Consider the following 19,765-nt stretch of genomic DNA (forward strand, 5'->3'; position numbering starts at 1 on the left):
GGGGGTTGGGAACCACCCAGGTAGCTATGGGCCAGCTTCTGTTTTTGTTAGATCCACTCACCTAGGCCAGGCATGGTGGCTCACACCTGTAATCCCAGCACTTTGGGAGGCTGAGGCAGGCAGATCACCTGAGGCCAGGAGTTCGAGACAAACCTGGCCAACATGGCAAAACCCGTCTCTACTAAAAATACAACAACTAGCCAGGCATGGTGGCACGCACCTTAGTCCCAGCTACTCAGGAGGCTGAGGCACGAAAATTGCTTAAACCCAGGAGGCAGAGGTGGAGATTGCTGTGAGCCAAGATTGTGCCACTGCACTCCAGCTTAGGCTATAGAGCAGACTCTGTCTCTAATAATAATAAGAAATAGATTCACTCACCTAAAATGGCGCTGTTGAGGGCAGCACACACAGGTTCCCTCTGGATGGGGTCAAGCTGCTGGCCAACTGGGCAGCTCCAGGGGTCTGAGTATGCCAGCAGGCTGAAGGCATCCTACAGGACAGGGCATTCTTGAGAGGACTGTGGCACACACCATAGCTCACCCTGCTACCCGTGGCTCCAGAGGGAGACAGGGCCCTGCATGATGCCCAGCCTGGAATGTGGGGTGTAGGGTCGGGCAGGGCTGTACTCTCCCCAGAGCCTAGGTGTGGAGGGCACATGTCCAGTGGGCCCAGATGCCCCACTTCCCTCTGCAGACCTGGCTGGAGCCCACTCTTTCCTGCTGCCCCCTGGACTCTCCCAGAGCCACCCTGCCCCCAACACCAAATGGGGCCTGCTCTGCATGAGGCCCGGCTCATCCTGTACCTGCAGCATCTCTGTGTGGGCCAAATTCTTGCCGTACTCCCGGCCCAACTGCTCACTCAATGCCTGCAACTCGCGGCCAAACAGAATGATCCTTTCTGTGGCAGCCTGGTTGCCCCCGCAGAGCTGCCGCCGAGGATGCCCGTCATCTGCATCCAGAACCCAGTGGAGAACATGTTAGGAGGGGTGAAGAGGGAAGGGCAGGACTGGGGTGGGGCAGGAAGGACCCCGGGTGGGCTGCAGCTTCTGCCAGAGGCAGGCAGGGCTGGGAGGAACAGGTGAGGCAGCTACAGTCAAGGCGTTCTTCTCTTCATTCACCTGGTGCATAGTCTAGGGTTTAGGGAGGACTTGGAAGTTGTCCCTCTTCCCAGCCTGCACAGACGCAGGGTGCTCATTAGGGTGCCCATGCTCTCGAACACCCTCCAGCCTCAAACATAGGTGGTCTTGGCACAGGCCAGGGCCTTCGTACATTTGGAGCCACCTCAAGGACCCATTCACAATCGGCTAAGGAGGCTGTGGACCAGGTCTGGCTGAAGCTTCTCAAGATGCCAAAGCCTGCCTACCCCAGCCCCTCCCAGGGGAAGAGGGCACCCAGACTGCACACTGCCCTCAAAGAATAGCACACCGGGCCGTGGCTCTCACCCATGCTGGACTCATCCGTCTGCAGGTCCTCATGCTTGTAGGCACCATTAACAATGCGTGTGGACATGCTTCCTAGCACACCGTTGGGGTAGTGCTCTGCCTCCATCTCCATCTCACTGTCGCTGTGGGGAGGGGTTGAGGTGGGAGTTGGCCCAGGGGGTGTGGTTGGAGCAGCCTGGTTGGGCCTCCTTTCAAGCTGTAGCCATGGGTTGCTGTGGGTGAACCGAGGACCCCCAGGAACATGAAAGGACAGCTCAGGCTTCCAAGTCTTCAGCACTTGGCCCCCACTGTGACACCAGCTATCCTCAGAGGCCTGTCACCTGATTCCCACCCTTGTCCCAGTGCTGCCTCTGTGATTCTCCCCTCCCGGCCCTCCTCTGAGTTCACACACCTCTTCTACATATCCCCCAACCTAATGACTGGGCCCCATGGCCCCCATGGGCAGCTCTGTGGCCTTGGTTGGAAGCCAAACTCAGGTCAGCCTTGAGGTGTACCTGGGGATGCTGAGAGCCACCTAGAGCTCTAGCCTGCGGCTTAGCTTCCCCTGCCTGCCCAACCTGGCTGTCTACAAGCCAGAGCCAGGGAAAGCTCCCTCATGATGGACCCTGAGGGTTCTCACAGGCCCGGCCTCTTTGGAGGAGACCACATCCTCAGCCTGGCATCACTGGAGCCTCTGGAGAAAGCCAAGGCCAAGGAAAGTGCAGCTAAATCGTGGGGAGGGCCAGAAGCCAGAGCTGATGTCTGGCCCGGTGGGCCAAAAATTAGGACTCCAGGCACAGATCTGAGATGGAGGCTGGGGGTGAAGGGCAGGGCACTCAAAGGACATACTGCAGTGGGCCCAGCTGGCATAAGGCAGAAGGCAGAGGAGGAAGCAGAGCAAAGCAGGCACCTGGTCTCCTGGTTACTGGTACTGCTGTGGTGCTGGGACTTGGTGGAGTCTGTTGAGTTGGACTCGGAGTAATTGACGGAGGATGGGGAAGAGGAGGAGGAGGAGGAGGAGGACGAGGATGAGGAGCTGGGTGCAGGGTATTTACTGTGGTTCTGTTTGCTCTTGGTGGACGCGACGCCATTGCTACAGCTGGGACTGTCTGCTCCTAGAAGCCAGGGTGACAGTCAGAAGAGGAGGGGCAGCTTCCCATGAAATGGAGCCCCAAGAACAACCACAGTGGTCCCATTTCCCTTCTCCCAAATCCAGCAGTGAGCCCTGAGACCAGCCCAGGAAAGGGTATGTGGAGTGGCCTCTCTCCTCCACACCAGTTCTTCCCAGAGCCCTCTGGAGAGTGGCTGACCTGTGTTGTGCATGTGGGAACTACTGGGGCCATGTCGGGGACTGAGGCTGGGGGAGCCAGGGTAGCTGTCCTGGGACTTGGGGCTTCGGGAGCTCAAACTTCGGACCTCACTGTCCGTCCCATTCACCATCTCCACAAACTGCCGGCACCTGTGGAGGGAGCGGAGCAATAATGCTCTGGTTGTGGTCCAGGCTGACGTTCCCAACACCAGCTGAGAGGGGCTGGACTCTGGGGGAGCTGGGGGTGCCCAAGACTTACTTGAGCATGAAGAGGAGGTTGGGGTTGTGCTCCAGCAGCCCTGGGTAGAAGCGCTGGGTGGTCTCGATGGCCTCGCCCACACGGCCCTCCAGCACCAGCTTCTGGATCTCTGCAGGGTGCAAGAACACAGCAGTGAGCGAGGGCTACAGGCCTCTCCCACAGCCACACACCTGGGATGCTGCCAGCCTCAGGGTAGGGTCCGGCTCAGAGTGCCTCGCCAGCTTGAAATGCTCACAGGAGAGGAGGCTGGAGAAAGAACCTGACTGCCCAGCCCAACAGATCCTGGTTTCTGCCAAGTGTCAGAGAGTCCTCAAGAATATGGGGAAGATGGAGGGGAGACTCTCAGCCCAAAGGCAGGAGGGTCTGCTCCTGCAGGGCACGTGGTGCCAGGGACCTGGGAGCAGGGTAGGGCCCCAGCTGGGGCAACATGATCTGGGGATGGGCACCCAGGCAGCTTGGCGGCCTGAGTGGCTCCTCTTCAGACAGACTTCTCTCTTTCCAGGCCTCACAGGGGAATGGCAATGGAATCACACTGGTTTCTGACCAGGGCTCTGGCTGGTGGTCTTCAGGGGCTGCAGCATGCCCCCTGCTGGGAGAGGAGGCCATCCTCCTCATGCTGGCACCTCTGATGTTGACACCTCTCAGGCCATCAGCATCTTGCTGCTGCCTTTTCGCTCTTGCCGTGGGGCCTGGTGCATCTCGCTGGGAACAACTTCAGAGTCTGAGGCTCTCATTCATAGATCCCAAGTCTGGGATCCCTTTCCGTCTGTCTGGCTGAGCACAGCTTCTCTGGGAGACAGACACGTGCACATACAGAAGAGACAGCAGGCTTGGAGAGGGGTAGGCAGGCACTCACAGACACGCATATCCACACCCACTCGCCCTCATTCTCCTTTTCTCCTTCTAGCTCCTCACTGGGCTCCTTTTCCTCTTTTCCAACACCCCTCCTTCCATGAAAGAGCCTCCAGACACACAGCATCCAGGCCAGCATCAACACTGGGAGAGCTCTGGCCAAGGGAGGACTTTAGGTTGTCTGCAAAGGGCAGGACCAGTGGTGGGGAGCAGAGGGTAGTGCCCCCACAGCAGCCATTGAGCACTGGCTTCGCCCTATCTGACCACTTCAGTCCCCTCTCTGGCTAGGAATAAGCAGAACTACTAAGGCAGGCAAACAGCCTTCCTGGAAGACCATGAACAGGAGGTTGAGAGGAATCCAGGATTCAGGGGGAAAGAAACAAGCAGGGAGGAAATGGAGGAATGGAACCAGCCATGCCAGGGCCTGGCCTGCGCCCAGCCTTCAGAATGTGCATTAGGGAGGCTGCCCTGAGATGTCTCCATCCTGCCAACTGTCCATCTGGGCAGTGCCATCTTGAAGGTGGGACAGGAACATGGCCTCGGGCTGCAAGCTGGTCATGAGGACCAGAGCTGAATGGACTCCTGACAGGTTAACCAGGGTTGACATGAGCCAGAGAGCAGAGTTAGGGACAGGTGAGGAAGGGAAAGGGAAAGTAGAATAAACCTTACTTTGTCTGTTCTTTATGGATGCCTGTTCTTCCTGAATCGGGGTTTCAGTCATTCGAGCAAAAGCCGTGGCTGTGGCACAATACCCATGATGCACGAGGTAAGATGAAACCATGCTAGAAGAAAGGAAGAGCTTCAGGTGACACTCAAGAACTGCACTTCTCACTGACTACCCAATGGACTCAGGACAGATTACCTCCCCCAGAGGTCTCCCTAAACACGTCCTGGAGGTGTAACCTCCACAGAATGAGAATAAAGGGGCTGAAACAAAATGAAAACTTCCCCCATGGTGCCCCACAGTCATGAAGTCAGGCTTCGGAGGGGCTGGTCACCACATCTGTGCCCACAGTTCAGAGGAGTGGCTGCAGTTTATCTGAGACATGCTGCCCACAAGTAAGTGAGTACGATAACAGAAGTACACACACAGGCACACTCCTCACAGGTGGCTGCCTCTTTGGGAAATGCAGCAAGCCTAAGAGGCCAATAGTCTCACTGATAGCTTCCCGAAACTGCAGCTAGCCAGGTAATCTGGCAGATTTCCAGACAGGATGCATGCCACATGCACACCTTCTACAGACACAGGAGCCCCTCTGCAGGCTGTGCCATGTACCTGAGAGAAGCATTTCAGCCCTCCAGGTGAACCTGCCCTCAGCAGTTCCAGCTCTAGTGAGTGAGTGATGGGAAGCTAACTCACAACCCAGAGTTACACCATGATACACCACAAATCAGGGGCCCAAGAAGCCAAGCAATCAGGCTGATTTTGCCAGGCAGAGATAGGCAGCAGCAGGGCCAATGGGAACACAGTCATTGGGAAATGGTCTGGAGAAGTCTGACTCCCTGTAGCCATTTAACCCCAGCAGAAGCTGGCTGAACAGTGGCACATGTGTGTACACATATAAAGCAGAGGCTGAACCCTCAAATCTGATGTGTACAGGAGTGAATACCTTGGTGTGTACATGTGTCTGATGTCATTACTGTAACTCTAAACACAAATGTCTGAAGGGTTGTCAGGTGGAAGGCACAAAAGTTTGGGTGTGTGTTCCCTCAAGCTTTAAGGGGTAAATGAGATAATACACATAAAGTACCTGGCAGGAAGAAGTCCATAAATAAGACTTCTTATTACGAAATGATATATTACATAATATTATAGTATAAATAATAATTATCAGCTGGGCGTGATGGCTCATGACTGTCATCCCAGAACTTTGGGAGGACAAGGCGGGAGGATCACTTGAGGCCAGGAGTTGAAGACCAGCCTGGCCAACATTGCAAGATCTCATCTCTACTTTAAAAATATGGCCGGGCGTGGTGGCTCACACCTGTAATCCCAGCACTTTGGGAGGCTGAGGCGGGTGGATCACAAGGTCAGGAGATCAAGACCATCCTGGCTAATGGGGTGGAATGCCGTCTCTACTAAAAAAATACAAAAAAAAATTACGCCCGGGCGTAGTGGCGGGCACCTGTAGTCCCAGCTACTCAGGAGGCTGAGGCAGGAGAATGGCTTGAACCCAGGAGGCGGAGCTTGCAGTGAGCCGAGATTGCGCCACTGCACTACAGCCTGGGCGACAAAGCGAGACTCCATCTCAAAAAAAAAAAAAAAAAAAAAAAAAATTATTGGCTGCGTGTGGTGGCTCATGCCTGTAATCTCAACACTTTGGGAGGCCGAGGCAGGAAAATCACTTGAGCCCAGGAGTTTGAGACCAACCTGGGCAACATGGCGAAACCCTGTCCCCACAAAAAATACAAAAAATTAGCCAGGCGTGGTGGTGCATGCCTACAGTCCCAGCTACTCAGGAGACTGAGGTAGAAGAATTGCTTGAGCCCAGGAGGTCCATGCTGCAGTGAGCCATGACTGTGTCACTGCACTCCGCCTGGGCAATAGAGTAAACTCCTGACTCAGAAAAAAGTAAAGTAAGTATAATTATTATTATTACACCATATTATTATTATAAACACAAGGGTAAATATGAAAAAGTCTTTATCTACAAGAGGGTTACCTACACAAGTAAAAGAGAAGGAATTACCTGACCTTCCACTAGAGGAAGCCAGCCAAAAGGCTTGTGACAAATTTGTCTCTGTGATAACATAGCCATTATCAATATTCATTAAATGAAGTTATGTAAAACCACAGTACACAAATTATATGCAGGTCTTGGCAAATGCTACATATGAACACATACAAGCACATGGATACACACATGTAAACAAAAACACCTATGTGCTATACCAGACATGGTAGCACATGCCTGTGATGCCAGCTACTCAGGAGGCTGAGGTGGGAGGATCACTTGAGCCCAGGAGTCCAAGCTGGGCAACAAAGTGCGACCCCATCTCAGTATTTTTTTAAAAACCCCAAAACAAAAACACATCCATGTGCTGAGCCTAGGCCCTGAAAACTGAGAGTATCAGTTCCTCCCCTACACCGACTTGGCATCTTCACCCCTCTTCTTGGCAATCCCACCAAGCCTGCTCTGGGAGTGGCGCTGTCCTGGCCATCCAAGGAAGTCCTTGTCATCTGCTCTGGGGGGCTGTGAACAAGAGGCAGCAATGCTGTTTTTCCTGGGGAAGGTCTGGCCACCTAGCCCCTGCCTCAGCCCATCCTTGGGGCCTGCCTCAAGGGACAAAGGCTGCACAAAGAACTCAGTGTGTACCCCAACCCCACCCCAGGAATCCTAGCACCCTGGTGCCTTTGCAGGGCAATGACCACAGGCAGTGGAAGCCCAGCCCTTCCCCATGCCCATCTGCCCATCCTTGAGAGCCAAGCTAACACCCACCTCCTGGCAGAGTGGGTACTGGTCACTGCCTCAGTCAGGCTTGCAGATGGCAAGTGGAAGAGAAACCCAAAGCTGGCCTCCCTTGGGAGTTCAGCGACACTGGCTTCCAGGACAGTCTGGGAATTAATCAGCCAAGGAGCTAGCTCAGCTGGTCCTAGGGAGAACTCCCTTCCCTCCACCACCGCTATAGACGAATGAGACTCAGTTGGATGCTGGGCCCTGTGAGGTGGCCTCAGGCCAGAGTCACAGCACCATGGATACTCCCTATGGTAGAAAAAGGGTCCACAGAGGAAGAGACCACAGGGCACCCTCTGCAAAATCCTCTGCAAAATGACCTGGGGAAGGAAAACAGCCCTGCTGGTGATCTTATATACAAGAGCCTCCAATCTGGCTGAGAGGCAAAGGTTTAATTAGGAGCAGCCCGGAGAACTCGGTGGGAGCTGTCCATCCGACGACAGAGAAGCAGGAGCGCTGCAGGCTGAATGGCCCTGGGAATGCTTCCCAGAAAGGATCCACCCGCTGGAATTTGTAAGAACAGCTTGTAGCCCTACAGGGGCCTAGAGTGAAGTGCGCTGGGGTGGGGTGGGAGTGGGTAAGGGCGGGAGCAGGGCACTCACTTCTGCAGCACTGCCTGCCACTCGCCAAGCCGGGCACTGATGGGGAAGCAGTGGACCGTGCCCTGGACCTTGGCACGCCACTCCCGCATGTAGTCCTCAATGTCAAACAGGAAGGGCTGCTGCCCAAAGTTGGCGTCCACAATCTCCCCAGGTGTCTGCAGGCCTACGGTGGGGTAGAGGTTGGCCTGAGGAGGAGAATGAAATGTCAGTCAGGCCCTGAGGGCAGTGGGGTTCTAAGGCCTCACCTCACCTCCATGGCTGCTGCTGGCCCATGCTTGGGCTGGGAGAGTTGCAGCAAGGCTGGAGGAGGCAGGGCGGAGTCACCTCTGTCCACCTCCCTAGCAGAGACATTATGCCCCAAAGCTTGAGGGGAGAAAGCAAAAGAAAAGCAAGCAAGGCACATCATGGAGAGTGTCCTGCCCTGTATCAGAGGCCATTGTGTCCTCAAGGCCCAAGAGCCCTTTCTGGAACTCAGCCAAAGCATACAGAAATGGGCTGGGCTCCACGACCCTGCAGACGTGCCCATGAGGGTCTGCTGCAATAGTGGGTCATGGCTCCTCTTGGAAAGATCCAGGGCCAAGGATCTCTCTGTCTCAAAAAAAATAAGACACATGAGGCTGGGCACAGTGGCTCATGCCTGTAATCCCAGCACTTTGGGAGGCCAATTTAGGAGGATCGCTTGAGCCCAGGTTTTCAAGACCAGTCTGGGCAACAAAGTGAGACCCTGTCTCTACAAAAAATAAAAAGATAAAAATTAGCCAGGTGTGGTGGTATGCACCTGTGGTCCCAGCTACTTGGGAGGCTGAGGTGGGAAGATGGCTTGAGTCCAGGAAATTGAGGCTGCAGTAAGCTGTGATTCTGCCACTGCAACCCAGCCTTGGTGACAAGAGTGAGTCCCTGTCTCAGAAAGAAAAAAAAAAAAAAAAAACCAAAAGATAGATACATGGGGGGTAGGCAGAGATGGGATGACGTAGGAAAGGAGGGAGGAGGGGAACATGGCAAAAGGGAACCGGTGGTCTAGACCCCTGGTGCTGGCAAAGGGTGAAGAGAAGCTACCCTTCCTGTTAGAGGCTCGCTAAGAGGATCTTCTGGCCAGTAGGGTGTGAGGCTCCCTGCTTTCCACCTAGCCTCTACCATGACTGGCTTTTGTCCGGTCCCTTCCTCACTTGGTGGTTCCTGTGGCTCCCCACTGCAACTGTCCAGAGCCTCGCTAGCCTCCTCCCCACTGTCACTGCAGATGGTCTTCCCAGGGCCCTGAGTCCACCCTTCACCTCCGTGCTCAGGCCATGTTCCTTCCTGAGTATCATGCACTTTTTTTTTTTGAGACGGAGTTTCGCTCTTGTTGCCCAGGCTGGAGTGCAATGGCGCGATTTCAGCTCACCGCAACTTCCACCTCCTGGGTTCAAGCAATTCTCTTGCCTCAGCCTCCTGAGTAGCTGGGATTACAGGCATGCGCCACCACACCCGGCTAATTTTGTATTTTTAGCAGAGATGGGGTTTCTCCATGTTGGTCAGGCTGGTCTTAGACTCCCAACCTCAGGTGATCTGCCCACCTCAGCCTCCCAAAGTACTAGGATCACAAGCGTGAGCCAGCGCGCCTGGCCAACCATGCATTTTTGTACCTGCACAAGGTATGGGACCTTTTCCTGTATGCTGGCTTCAGCCCACCATGGGCTCTGCACACAGAGGACCTCTCGCTTCCTTTCTTTCCCCTACCATCCTCCACACCACAGGCAAGGCCCGCCTCCTCCAGCAAGCCTTCCCTGACCATCACTGCCTACCATGTCTTTCCCCCATACCTTCTTGCATGTGGCTGCATACTGGCCATGCTCATGCCTGGTCATTTCATGTCACGTCCCCATAACTAGACCCTTCCCTAGCCAGGGTCAGCATTCTCCACCTGATTCTGTTCTCTTTGCCTAGGACCACAGCCCCTCTCTGGGGCTTCCAGGTAAGAGGGAAGGATTCTGAGCCATGGACTGGAGGTTTTAACAGGACCCTGGGTGCTATGGTCTGGGCTTCAGAGGCCCATAAGATCACAAAGGCATTTCCTGGGGCATCACTGGGGTGTCTGGGATCCCAAAGCAGCCACCAGAGTCAGCAAACCTTCCTTCCTTCCAGAACCTAGCCAGAACACACAGAGCCAGGCCAGGCTCCCAGCATCCTGGGTGGAGGCCCTGCATGTGATTAGGCCTGTGATGACTCATAATAAAGAGAGACTGGAGTACAGGTGCGGGATGGCTGGAGGTGAGGATACGCCCTGAACTAAGCAAGCAGAAAACTCCATCCTTTTCTGCTTTTTTTTTTTTTTTTTTTTGAACTAAGCAAGCAGAAAACTCCATCCTTTTCTTTTTTTTTTTTTTTTTTTGAGACGGAGGCTCGCTCTGTCGCCCAGGCTGGAGTGCAGTGGCGTGATCTCAGCTCAAAGCAAACTCTGCCTCCCGGGTTCAGGCCATTCTCCTGCCTCAGCCTCCCGAGTAGCTGGGACTACAGGCGCCTGCAACCACGCCCGGCTAACTTTTTTTGTATTTTTAGTAGAGACAGGGTTTCACCCTGTTAGCCAGGATGATCTTGATCTCCTGACCTCGTGATTCGCCCACCTCGGCCTCCCAAAGTGCTGGGATTACAGGTGTGAGCCACCGCACCCGGCCAGAAAACTCCATCCTTTTCTAAGAAGAGAAGACCCCACAAAGCTCACCTCTCTGGCTTGGGGGTGCCCTAGATAGTAGCAGATGAGTTCCCCTAGGGCACTGGCTTTCCTCAGGGATCTCTGATGGGTATGTACAGGGACTAGGTTCCCTCACAGTTCAGGAAGAATTCCCTACACTCTGCACCCCAGCTGACACACAGCTGGTTTAGACCAGTTGAGCCATGGAGGTATCTTCATTCCACCACCCTACCCGCCCCAGCCCCACAGCTGCCTTTGGAAGTGCCACAAATTACTGTCACCTGCTAAGAGCTGTAGGAAGACCAGACCTTACTGCTGGAGAGAGAGGAAGGCCAGCAAGTGCCCCTCCTGGTACCCTCAAGCTGACAGCATGGCACACATCCCTGGTTGGGGAAAGAACCAGACTCCACACCCTGCACTTGCAGGTACCACCGTGCCCCATCCCAGTCAGCCCCCAGAAACCCAGGAGGGGAAGACTCAATAGTAGTACTCACCGGGAGGTCTGTGAAGGCTATACCTGTGGGGGGAAAGGAACAGTCATCAGGGCCAGCCCCTGGGGCTACTCTGCCTCTGCACCCCATGGTGGAGCCAGTGCTAGGGCTGGGTAGTTGTTTTTTTTGGTTTGTTGTTGTTGTTTTGAGACAGAGTCTCCCTCCGTAGCCCAGGCTGGAGTGCAGTGGTGCGATCTTGGCTCACTGCAACCTCTGCCTCCTGGTTCAAGCAATTCTCTGGCCTCAGCCTCCCCAGTAGCAGAGATTACAGGTGCCCACCACCACGCCTGGCTAATTTTTGTATTTTTAGTAGAGGCAGGGTTTCACCATGTTGGTCAGGCTGGTCTTGAACCCCTGACCTCAAGTGATCTGCCCGCCTCAGCCTCCCAAAGTGCTAGGATTACAGGCATGAGCTACTGTGTCCAACTGGGCAGGTTTTTTTTTTCTTTTTTTTTTGAGATGCAGTCTCACTCTGTCGCCCAGGCTGGAGTGCAGTGGTGCGATCTCGGCTCACTGCAAGCTCTGCCTCCCCGGTTCACGCCATTATCCTGCCTCAGCCTCCCAAGTAGCTGGGAATACAGGCGCCCACCACCACGCCGGGCCAATTTTTTCTATTTTAGTAGAGACGAGGTTTCACCATGTTAGCCAGGATGGTCTCGATCTCCTGACCTTGTGGTCTGCCCACCTCAGCCTCCCAAAGTGCTGGGATTACAGGCGTGAGCCACTGAGCCCGGCCCCAGGCTAGGTAGTTTTAATTAGACCATGGCCTTCTCTTCACTGGCGGCCTGGCCAGAAGTGAAATCAGATGCTTAGGCAGGTGCATAGCTCCTCCACCCGCAAAGAAAGCCTGCTAAGGGGAACTAAATCCAAAAGATCTATCCCCTGCGGCCCTTCAGGCCTGATACTTCTCTTGATTTAACACATATTTATGGAAACCTATTGTGCATGCCAGATCCTTTTTTGGAGAAGGGTCTCACTCTGTCGCCCAGGCTGGAGTGCAGTAGCACAATCTTGGCTCACTTCAACCTCTGCTTCCCGAGTTCAAGCAATTCTCCTGCCTCAGCCTCCCGAGTAGCTGGGACTACAGGCACATACCACCATGCCCAGCTAATATATATTTTTGTATTTTTGGTAGAGACGGGGTTTCACCATGTTGGCCAGGCTGGTCTTGAACTCCTGACCTCAAGTGATCTGCCCACCTCGGCCTCCCAAAGTGCTGGGATTACAGGTGTGAGCTACCGCGCCTTGCCCCTTTTCCATCCATTACTTCATCTGATCCTCACACCAACTCTGGGAAGCAGGCTTATTGCATTTTACAAAGGAGAAAAATAAGCCTCAGAGGTTCGACAATTTGCCAGTAGTCATAAAGCTAGCAAAAGTGGTGGGGCTGGATTTGTTCCTAGTCCAATGCTTCAATGTCATCCCCAAGCTGACAGAGAAGTGGAAACAGGGAGGGTGGCAGCTGCCTATCTCCAGTCCATACTCAGTCAGAGTCCTCAGAGGTTCCAAGCTGGCAAAGTTCAGGTTAACAATGGCCTGTGTGGAAGGATCTCTTGAGAACAGAAGTTCAAGACCAGCATGGGCAACATAGCGAGGCTCCGTCTCTACAAAATATATAAAATTAGCTGTGGTCCCAGCGACTTGGGAGGCTGAGGCAGGAGGACAACTTGAGCCCTGCAGGTTGAGGCTGCAGTGAGCTAGTATGATTGTGCCACTGGGTTCCAGCTTGGGTGACAGAGCAAGACCCTGTCCCAAAAAAACAAAAACAAAAAACAGCCTGTCAAAAACCCTCCTGCCAAGAGAAGTGGTTGCATTTCTAGGGACCTCAGCTCTGAATTGGAAGTGAGGGTAGACGGGAGTGGGACCACAACTATATAAGCAGGCTACCAGAGCACCCATGTTCTTCAAACTGAGAAATGACAAATGACTCAGGACCAGTGGAGGCTCTCCAAGGACTCAAAGCCCTCTCATTTTTTAGATAAAGTCTTTTTTTTTTTTTTGAGATGGAGTCTAGTTCTGTCGCCCAGGCTGGAGTGCAGTGGTGTGATCTCGGCTCACTGCAAGCTCCGCCTCCCAGGTTCACACCTTTTTTTTTTTTTTTTTTTTTTTTTCCCTGAGACGGAGTCTTGCTCTGTCCCCTAGGCTGGAGTGCAGTGGTGTGATCTCAGCTCACTGCAAGCTCCGCCTCCCGGGTTCACGCCATTCTCCCGCCTCAGCCTCCCAAGTAGCTGGGACTACAAGTGCCCGCCATCATGCCCGGCTAATTTTTTTTTGTATTTTTAGTGGAGACGGGGTTTCACCGTGTTAGCCAGGATGGTCTCGATCTCCTGACCTCATGATCTGCCTGTCTCAGCCTCCCAAAGTGCTGGGATTACAGTCGTGAGCCATCATGCCCGGCAGATAAAGTCTTATATTTCCCAGAAGCTCCTGAGCTTTTGGCCTCTGAGGTTTTCAAACTGCTGATTCCTTAGAGATCTCCAGTCTGCTATCCAACCCCTGCCCAGAAAAGAAACTGAAGCCCTGCAAAATAGAACAGGGTCTATTCTATTTTGGGTCTGACAACAGGTCTCCCAGAAACCTGGCCGGAATCATGCCAGCCAGCACATACCACATGCTTCCTCTATGCTGGGCACTGGACTGAGTGTCTTATAAGGCACTATTCAATCCTCAGAACAACCTTGGAAGATGTATACTACCTCTGACACTAGTTCACATATGAAAAAACCAAGATGCAGAGAGATGGTTTATATTCTTTGTTCGGCTATTTTGTTTGCTTCTCACTAAGGGACGCTCATAAGCCGCATGGTCTGCCTGTCTGAAGCCACTTTTGGGCCCCACATGCACAGTCGGCATGACTCTGGCATGCTGGCAGGACTGAATCCAGAAATCTCTCTGTACCCAGGAGAAGACCCCAATGTCCACCCTCCAGGTCTGCCCAGGAGCTGCCCTCATGGATCTCAGCATGGCCAGGATATTGCTTACTCCAGGGCTCATGGCGGAGTCCCCAGGAAGCCTGGAAAAAGGGAGTCCAAGCTCCGTAAATTATATATAGTGTGACCTTTGGCAAGTAACCCAACCTCTCTGAGCTCATCTGAAAAAAAGAGATAATATCGATATCTCGACTTCAAGGAAAAAGGGAGAAAATGAGACATTCTGTGAAAGCTACTTCATGAACCCTAAGGTCTAGGTATAAGTCAGCTGCGGTAATGCCACAGGGTGAGGCAACTGCCACACTTTTGGTCAGGGGATGACCTACCCAGGCTTGCCCAACTCTGCCTCACAATGGCACCCAGGAAGGATAAGGCCTTGAGGTGCTTCCAGGAGAATGAGGAAAGACGCTACTCCACCCACTACTGCACTGGACAAGGGCAACACTGCTCCTCCAGCCTGCAACATCATTTTGATGGCAAGATCTGAGTTGACCCATGGGAAGAAGGTTCAGGCAAAGATCCAGGATGCAAACGGGATAGCTGAACTTGCTGATAAGGAGTACCCAGAGCCAAACAGACACAGGTCAGGGACCGCTGAGGCTGAGAACATAAAGACCTTGTGGGAAAGCACAGAGCTGTGTGGAAATGACTGTGAGCACATGGACCACTTGCAAATGAGACATCAGTCCGTATCTCCGTTCACTCATTCCTTCATCCTTCTACCAAGTATTTGTTGTCACAAGACTAGAGAAACAGTTGCAAACCTGGCCCTCAGATTCCAGCAAGAGAGATGGCACATGACTAAGAATTACGCAGACAACTGACCAATGGCACATAGTGCAAGGGCTGTTGACAGAGGAAAGGAGCAGGGAGGCCAGAGGCAGGAGACATCATTCCGCTGCTGTAAAGTGGGGAAGGGATCGATTCTGAAGCACATTATTGATAAGATGGCTTGGGAAAAGGAAACAGAGACAGTAGAAGATTCACCATGCATTCTGTCACTCCAACTTCACTGCTTTTCCGTTAAATTTTGTAATCTAAAAATGCAGGGGACAGGCCATATCCCGTTTTCAGTAAGGTCTCAATAATATCCATGTGGAAAAAATGGAAAAATATGAGCTTCAGGAACTAAGTGATTCTTTTTTTTTTTTTTTTTAATATATAGGGACGGGGTCTCACCACTTGCCCAGGCTCATCTCGAACTCCTGGGCTCAAGCAATCTGCCTACCTCGGCCTCCCAAAGTGCTGGGAATACAGGCGTGAGCCACCGCGCTCAGCCAACTTAGTGATTCTTAAATGGCTGATGTCTTCCAGGACAAGCTCAACTATACACTGAAGGGCTCAAATCTTAACCTTCTCTTCTTCCTATATTTTTTAACAGTAACTTCATGAAAACATAAACACAAACAACAAATTTTAGATTAATACAACACTGAAAAGGGTATCAAATATTTGAGATAGAACAAGTAAGAACACAGAAGGTGTTGACAGGCTGGAAAAAAAGTCAAAATACTACCAGATGAAATTTAATTACAAGATGTGTGAGGTCTTGGATGGGGGTCTATGAAAAGCATCCACTAAGGAGATGGATGTCTAAAAACAGCCTAAGGGCTTGAGGTGACATTAAAGTGGCCATCTGCTCTCTATGGGACCTTGGGACTTGACTGACAAAGAGCTCATGGCCCTTTGGTGGTCCCGGTGCACATGAAAGGCCTGAAGGAGAGAGATGCAGGTGCAGAGGGAACAGTAGAGTCTGCCCCCATCCGTGAGCAAAATGTGGGCAAGCTGGAGGGATGTGAGGAAGGCAGCTATACAAGGGGGCTGGTGAAGGGGGGCTTGGATACAGGGTGAGAGCCCACAATAGTGGCCCCTGGGACTTTGACAGCAGAACCCAGAGCCAAGAAATAGCGGAATCAGAGTGCAGAGTGGAGAGTGAAGAGCTGTCTTGAGGCCCTGGCCCACCCTCTATCCGCTAGCTCCTCACCAGCTGGTCACTAGCAACTGCAGCCAGGTGGTCATCAATTTCAGAGGAGGGTTTCTCTGATGTGCACCTAGGTCAGCTTAGCAGTGTCCGTGCTATGTTCTCGGCTGCCTAGCTACCAAGGCTTTCCTACCAACTCTTGGCTGGGGCATCCAGTTGCCCTGTGGAGGAATGCTGGCTCCTAGGCATGCAGCCCCAGCCATCAGCAATCCAATTCCCACTCAGGTCCCCTGATACTAGCTGTGCTCATCTCCTGGAGAAGTCATAGAGGGGATGTGGAGAGTTGCAGCCACCTTTTTACTGACCCTCAAGCCAAGGGAAATGGGACTTCTAGGAGTTGGGTTCCAAGCAAAATGCCCAACTCCCTTTCCTGGCAGAGCTGCTGGCAGCTGGGCTGGTAGAGTTCTGCCAGTCCTCTCCTCACTATACCATTCCATTCTGGAGAACTAGGGTGTGTAGATCGGGGACTTCTGCAAACCCAGGCAGGCAGACCAGGCTGTTAGTCACCACCTCAGGGCCAATGTGGCCAAATACCAGTTAGCACCTGGTAGGCACGGCATCAGAATAGCCAAAGTCTCTTCCTCTCAAGCCCTAATCCTAAATGTCTACGCATGTACAGGAACGCTCCTTCCAGGGATCCCACGGGCCCCATCCTCTTCCACTGATTGCTATTTCTCCTGGGTTTCTTCTCCTGGTTAAAAACAATACTAATCCAGCCATTTTCTCACCTTTCCTTCTTGCAAGTGCACCCCATCTGTCACCAAGCCCTGCAGGGCCACATCTGGGCCTTTGTCCTGCACCCATCCCTACTGCCTTACCTCAGGCCATCTGCCTCTTCCCCTGGTCTTTACTCTGGTCCATCCTTCATGGTTTCACCAGAAGCCTTTTTCAATGTTAACTGCCCCGGCTGCTGCTCATTCACCAAGAACAGACCAGAGGTCTGGCCCTATCTGACTCCCACCTGTCTGTTTACCTCCTGGACTAGTGCCACCCTCACTGCTGCTCCACAGCAACCAGCACCAAAGTCTGGGCCAGGTCACAGGCACGCAAACCACCACCACGCAACCTATGCAAGGGTTCCCCAAACTTCTCATCCAACGCCAAACCTTGCTCCAACAAGTGCCACCAAAGCCAAGATCACGACCAGGATACTGCTGTACTCTCAGCATCCTCCCTGGGCTGGATAAACGCAGCTGACTGGCTGGATGAACAAAGGCGTGCCCCTGCTACCCTCTATTCACCTGAAAGGGCTCCAATGCCTGGAAATGGTGCGGTACCCCAGAGCTCAGCAGAGGCGACACTGCCTTGAGCACTTGCCCCTGAGCCTCTCACCAACCAAAGTGGCTCCACAGAGCAGAGCCTCCAAGGTCCCTTATGCACACACCAAGGCTGTGGCCATTCTTGGTGTAGAAGCAGGTGCCATTGATGAGGTTGACACAGCAGCCGATCACGTCTCCTGTGGTGAATGTGGGACCATAGGGCTGGCCAGTCCCCGAGGAGCAGAACGAATGCCCATCATCACCATGGTAACCATAGGAATGTTTGTCCCAACCTGTGGGGGAAGAGAGCAGCAATAACTGAGTAGGTACTTGAGGGAGGAACAAGACAGTCACAGAAACCCACCCAGGTCTCTCAGCCTCTCCTCAGCCTGCCCCACCTCTGTCAGCACTCTTGGCTTCTAGCAGAGCCACCAATAGACAGAGTCTGGCTGTGAGTCCAGCAGGTGACTGCCGAAGTAGCTGATGTAGCCCCACAGAGGAATGATCCCATGCTGCGGTTAACAGGAACCAAAACCATCAGTGACCCGGAAGGAACATACCAGAGGGTGGTACAACAAGGAGGTGGTCAAGGGAAGCCTTGTGAAGGAGCGGGAGCTGGAAGTAACCTTGGAAGTGTATCTGGCAGGTTGTTTAAAATGTTTTTTTTGTTTGTTTGTTTTGAGATGGAGTCTCGCTGTCATCCATGCTGGAGTGCAATGGTGTGATCTCAGCTCACTGCAAGCCCCGCCTCCCGGGTTCTCACCATTCTCCTGCCTCAGCCTCCAGAGTAGCTGGGACTACAGGCACCTGCCACAACGCCCGGCTAATTTTTTTTTGTTGTTGTTGTATTTTTAGTAGAGATGGTGTTTCACCATGTTAGCCAGGATGGTCTCAATCTCCTGACCTCGTGATCCGCCCGCCTCAATCTCCCAAAGTGCTGGCATTACAGGAGTGAGCCACCGTGCCCAGCCTATGCCCAGCTAATTTTTTTGTATTTTTAGTAGAGAGGGGGTTTCACCGTGTTAGCCAGGATGGTCTCGATCTCCTGACCTCATGATCCACCTGCCTTGGCCTCCCAAAGTCCTGGGATTACAGGTGTGAGCCACCGTGCCTGGCCTAAAATGTATTTTATATTGAGGATTAGTTTACATATAGTAAGATTCTCTCTTTTATTTTTATTTATCTATTTTTTTTGAGACAGAGTCTCCCTCTGTCACCCAGGCTGGAGTGCAGTAGTGTGATCTTGGCTCACTGCAACCTCTGCCTCCCAGGTTCAAGTGATTCTCTTGCCTCAGCCTCTGGAGTAACTGGGATTACAGGTGTGCGCCACCATGCCCAGCTAATTTTTGTATTTTTAGTAGAGACGGGGTTTCAACATGTTGGCCAGGCTGGTCTTGAACTCCTGACCTCAGGTGATCCTCCAGCCTCGGCATCCCAAAATGCTAAGATTACAGGCGTGAGCCACCGTACCTGGCCGATTCTCCCTTTTAAACTGTACAATTCAAATGAGTTTTAACAAATGTATACAGTTGCATTACCACCACCACGATCAACACACAGAACATTTCCATCACTCTAAAGCTGAGCATGGTGGCTCATGCTTGTAATCCTAACACTTTGGGAGGCTAAGGTGGGAGGATCACTTGAGGTCAGGAGGTCAAGATCAGCCTGGGACAACATAGTGGGACCCCATCTCTATAAAAAATTTAAAAAACTGTCCAGGCGCGGTGGCTCACACCTATAATCCCAGCACTTTGGGAGGCTGCAGTGGGTGGATCAACTGAGGTTGGGAGTTCAAGACAAGCCTGACCAACATGGAGAAATCCCGTCTCTACTAAAAATACAAAATTAGCCGGGCATGGTGGTGCATGCCTGTAATCCCAGCTACTCAGGAGGCTGAGGCAGGAGAATCACGTGAACCCAGGAGGCGGAGGTTGCAGTGAGCCGAGATCGCGCCATTGCACTCCAGCCTGGGCAACAAGAGCGAAACTCTGTCTCAAAAAAATAAAAAATAAAAAAATTTTAAAAATGAGCCAGGTGTGGCCGGGCATGGTGGCTCACACCTGTAATCCCAGCACTTTGGGAGGACGAGGCGAGCGGATCATGAGGTCAGGAGATCAAGACCATCCTGGCTAACACGGTGAAACCCCGTCTCTACCAAAAATACAAAAAATTAGCCGGGCATGGTGGTGGATGCCTGTAGTCCCAGCTACTCAGGAGGCTGAGGCAGGAGAATGGCATGAACCTGGGAGGCAGAGCTTGCAGTGAGCCAAGATTGCGCCACTGAACTCCAGCCTGGGTGACACAGCAAGACTCCGTCTCAAAAATAATAATAATAATAAATTAGCCAAGTGTGGTGGCGCCTGCCTATAGTCCCAGCTACTTAGGAGGCTGAGGCAGGAGGATTATTTAAACCCAGGAGTTCAAGGCTGCAGTGAGCTATGATCATGCCAGTGTACTTCAGCCTGGGCAACAAAGTGAGACCCTTTCTCCTCCAAAAAAAGTTCCCTCAGGCCTCTTGGGAGTCAATTTGTTCCAT

The 19,765-nt window shown here is 52.7% G+C and overlaps 1 protein-coding gene across 7 annotated transcripts in view; it reads right to left on the reverse strand.

Moving 5' to 3' along the window:
- RANBP10 (RAN binding protein 10) overlaps positions 1 to 19,765 on the reverse strand; it is a 77,063-nt gene that overhangs the window by 3,874 nt on the left and 53,424 nt on the right. For 2 of the 7 annotated variants that reach the window (XM_009431056.5, XM_063797275.1), the window contains 10 exons: positions 17,352 to 17,519; positions 11,060 to 11,082; positions 7,898 to 8,082; positions 4,510 to 4,622; positions 2,989 to 3,097; positions 2,731 to 2,879; positions 2,331 to 2,535; positions 1,442 to 1,653; positions 803 to 948; positions 379 to 490 (listed from right to left, as the gene is read on the reverse strand). In XM_009431056.5, coding sequence (XP_009429331.1) covers positions 379 to 490; positions 803 to 948; positions 1,442 to 1,653; positions 2,331 to 2,535; positions 2,731 to 2,879; positions 2,989 to 3,097; positions 4,510 to 4,622; positions 7,898 to 8,082; positions 11,060 to 11,082; positions 17,352 to 17,519 — 1,422 coding nt within the window. Of the gene's footprint in view, positions 1 to 378; positions 491 to 802; positions 949 to 1,441; positions 1,654 to 2,330; positions 2,536 to 2,730; positions 2,880 to 2,988; positions 3,098 to 4,509; positions 4,623 to 7,897; positions 8,083 to 11,059; positions 11,083 to 17,208; positions 17,520 to 19,765 lie in introns of all 7 variants that reach the window. The other 5 variants (XM_063797277.1, XM_063797276.1, XM_009431057.5 and 2 more) reach the window with 4 other exon arrangements.

This window comes from Pan troglodytes, chromosome 18, assembly GCF_028858775.2.
Source record: "Pan troglodytes isolate AG18354 chromosome 18, NHGRI_mPanTro3-v2.0_pri, whole genome shotgun sequence".
Lineage (NCBI taxonomy): Eukaryota > Metazoa > Chordata > Mammalia > Primates > Hominidae > Pan > Pan troglodytes.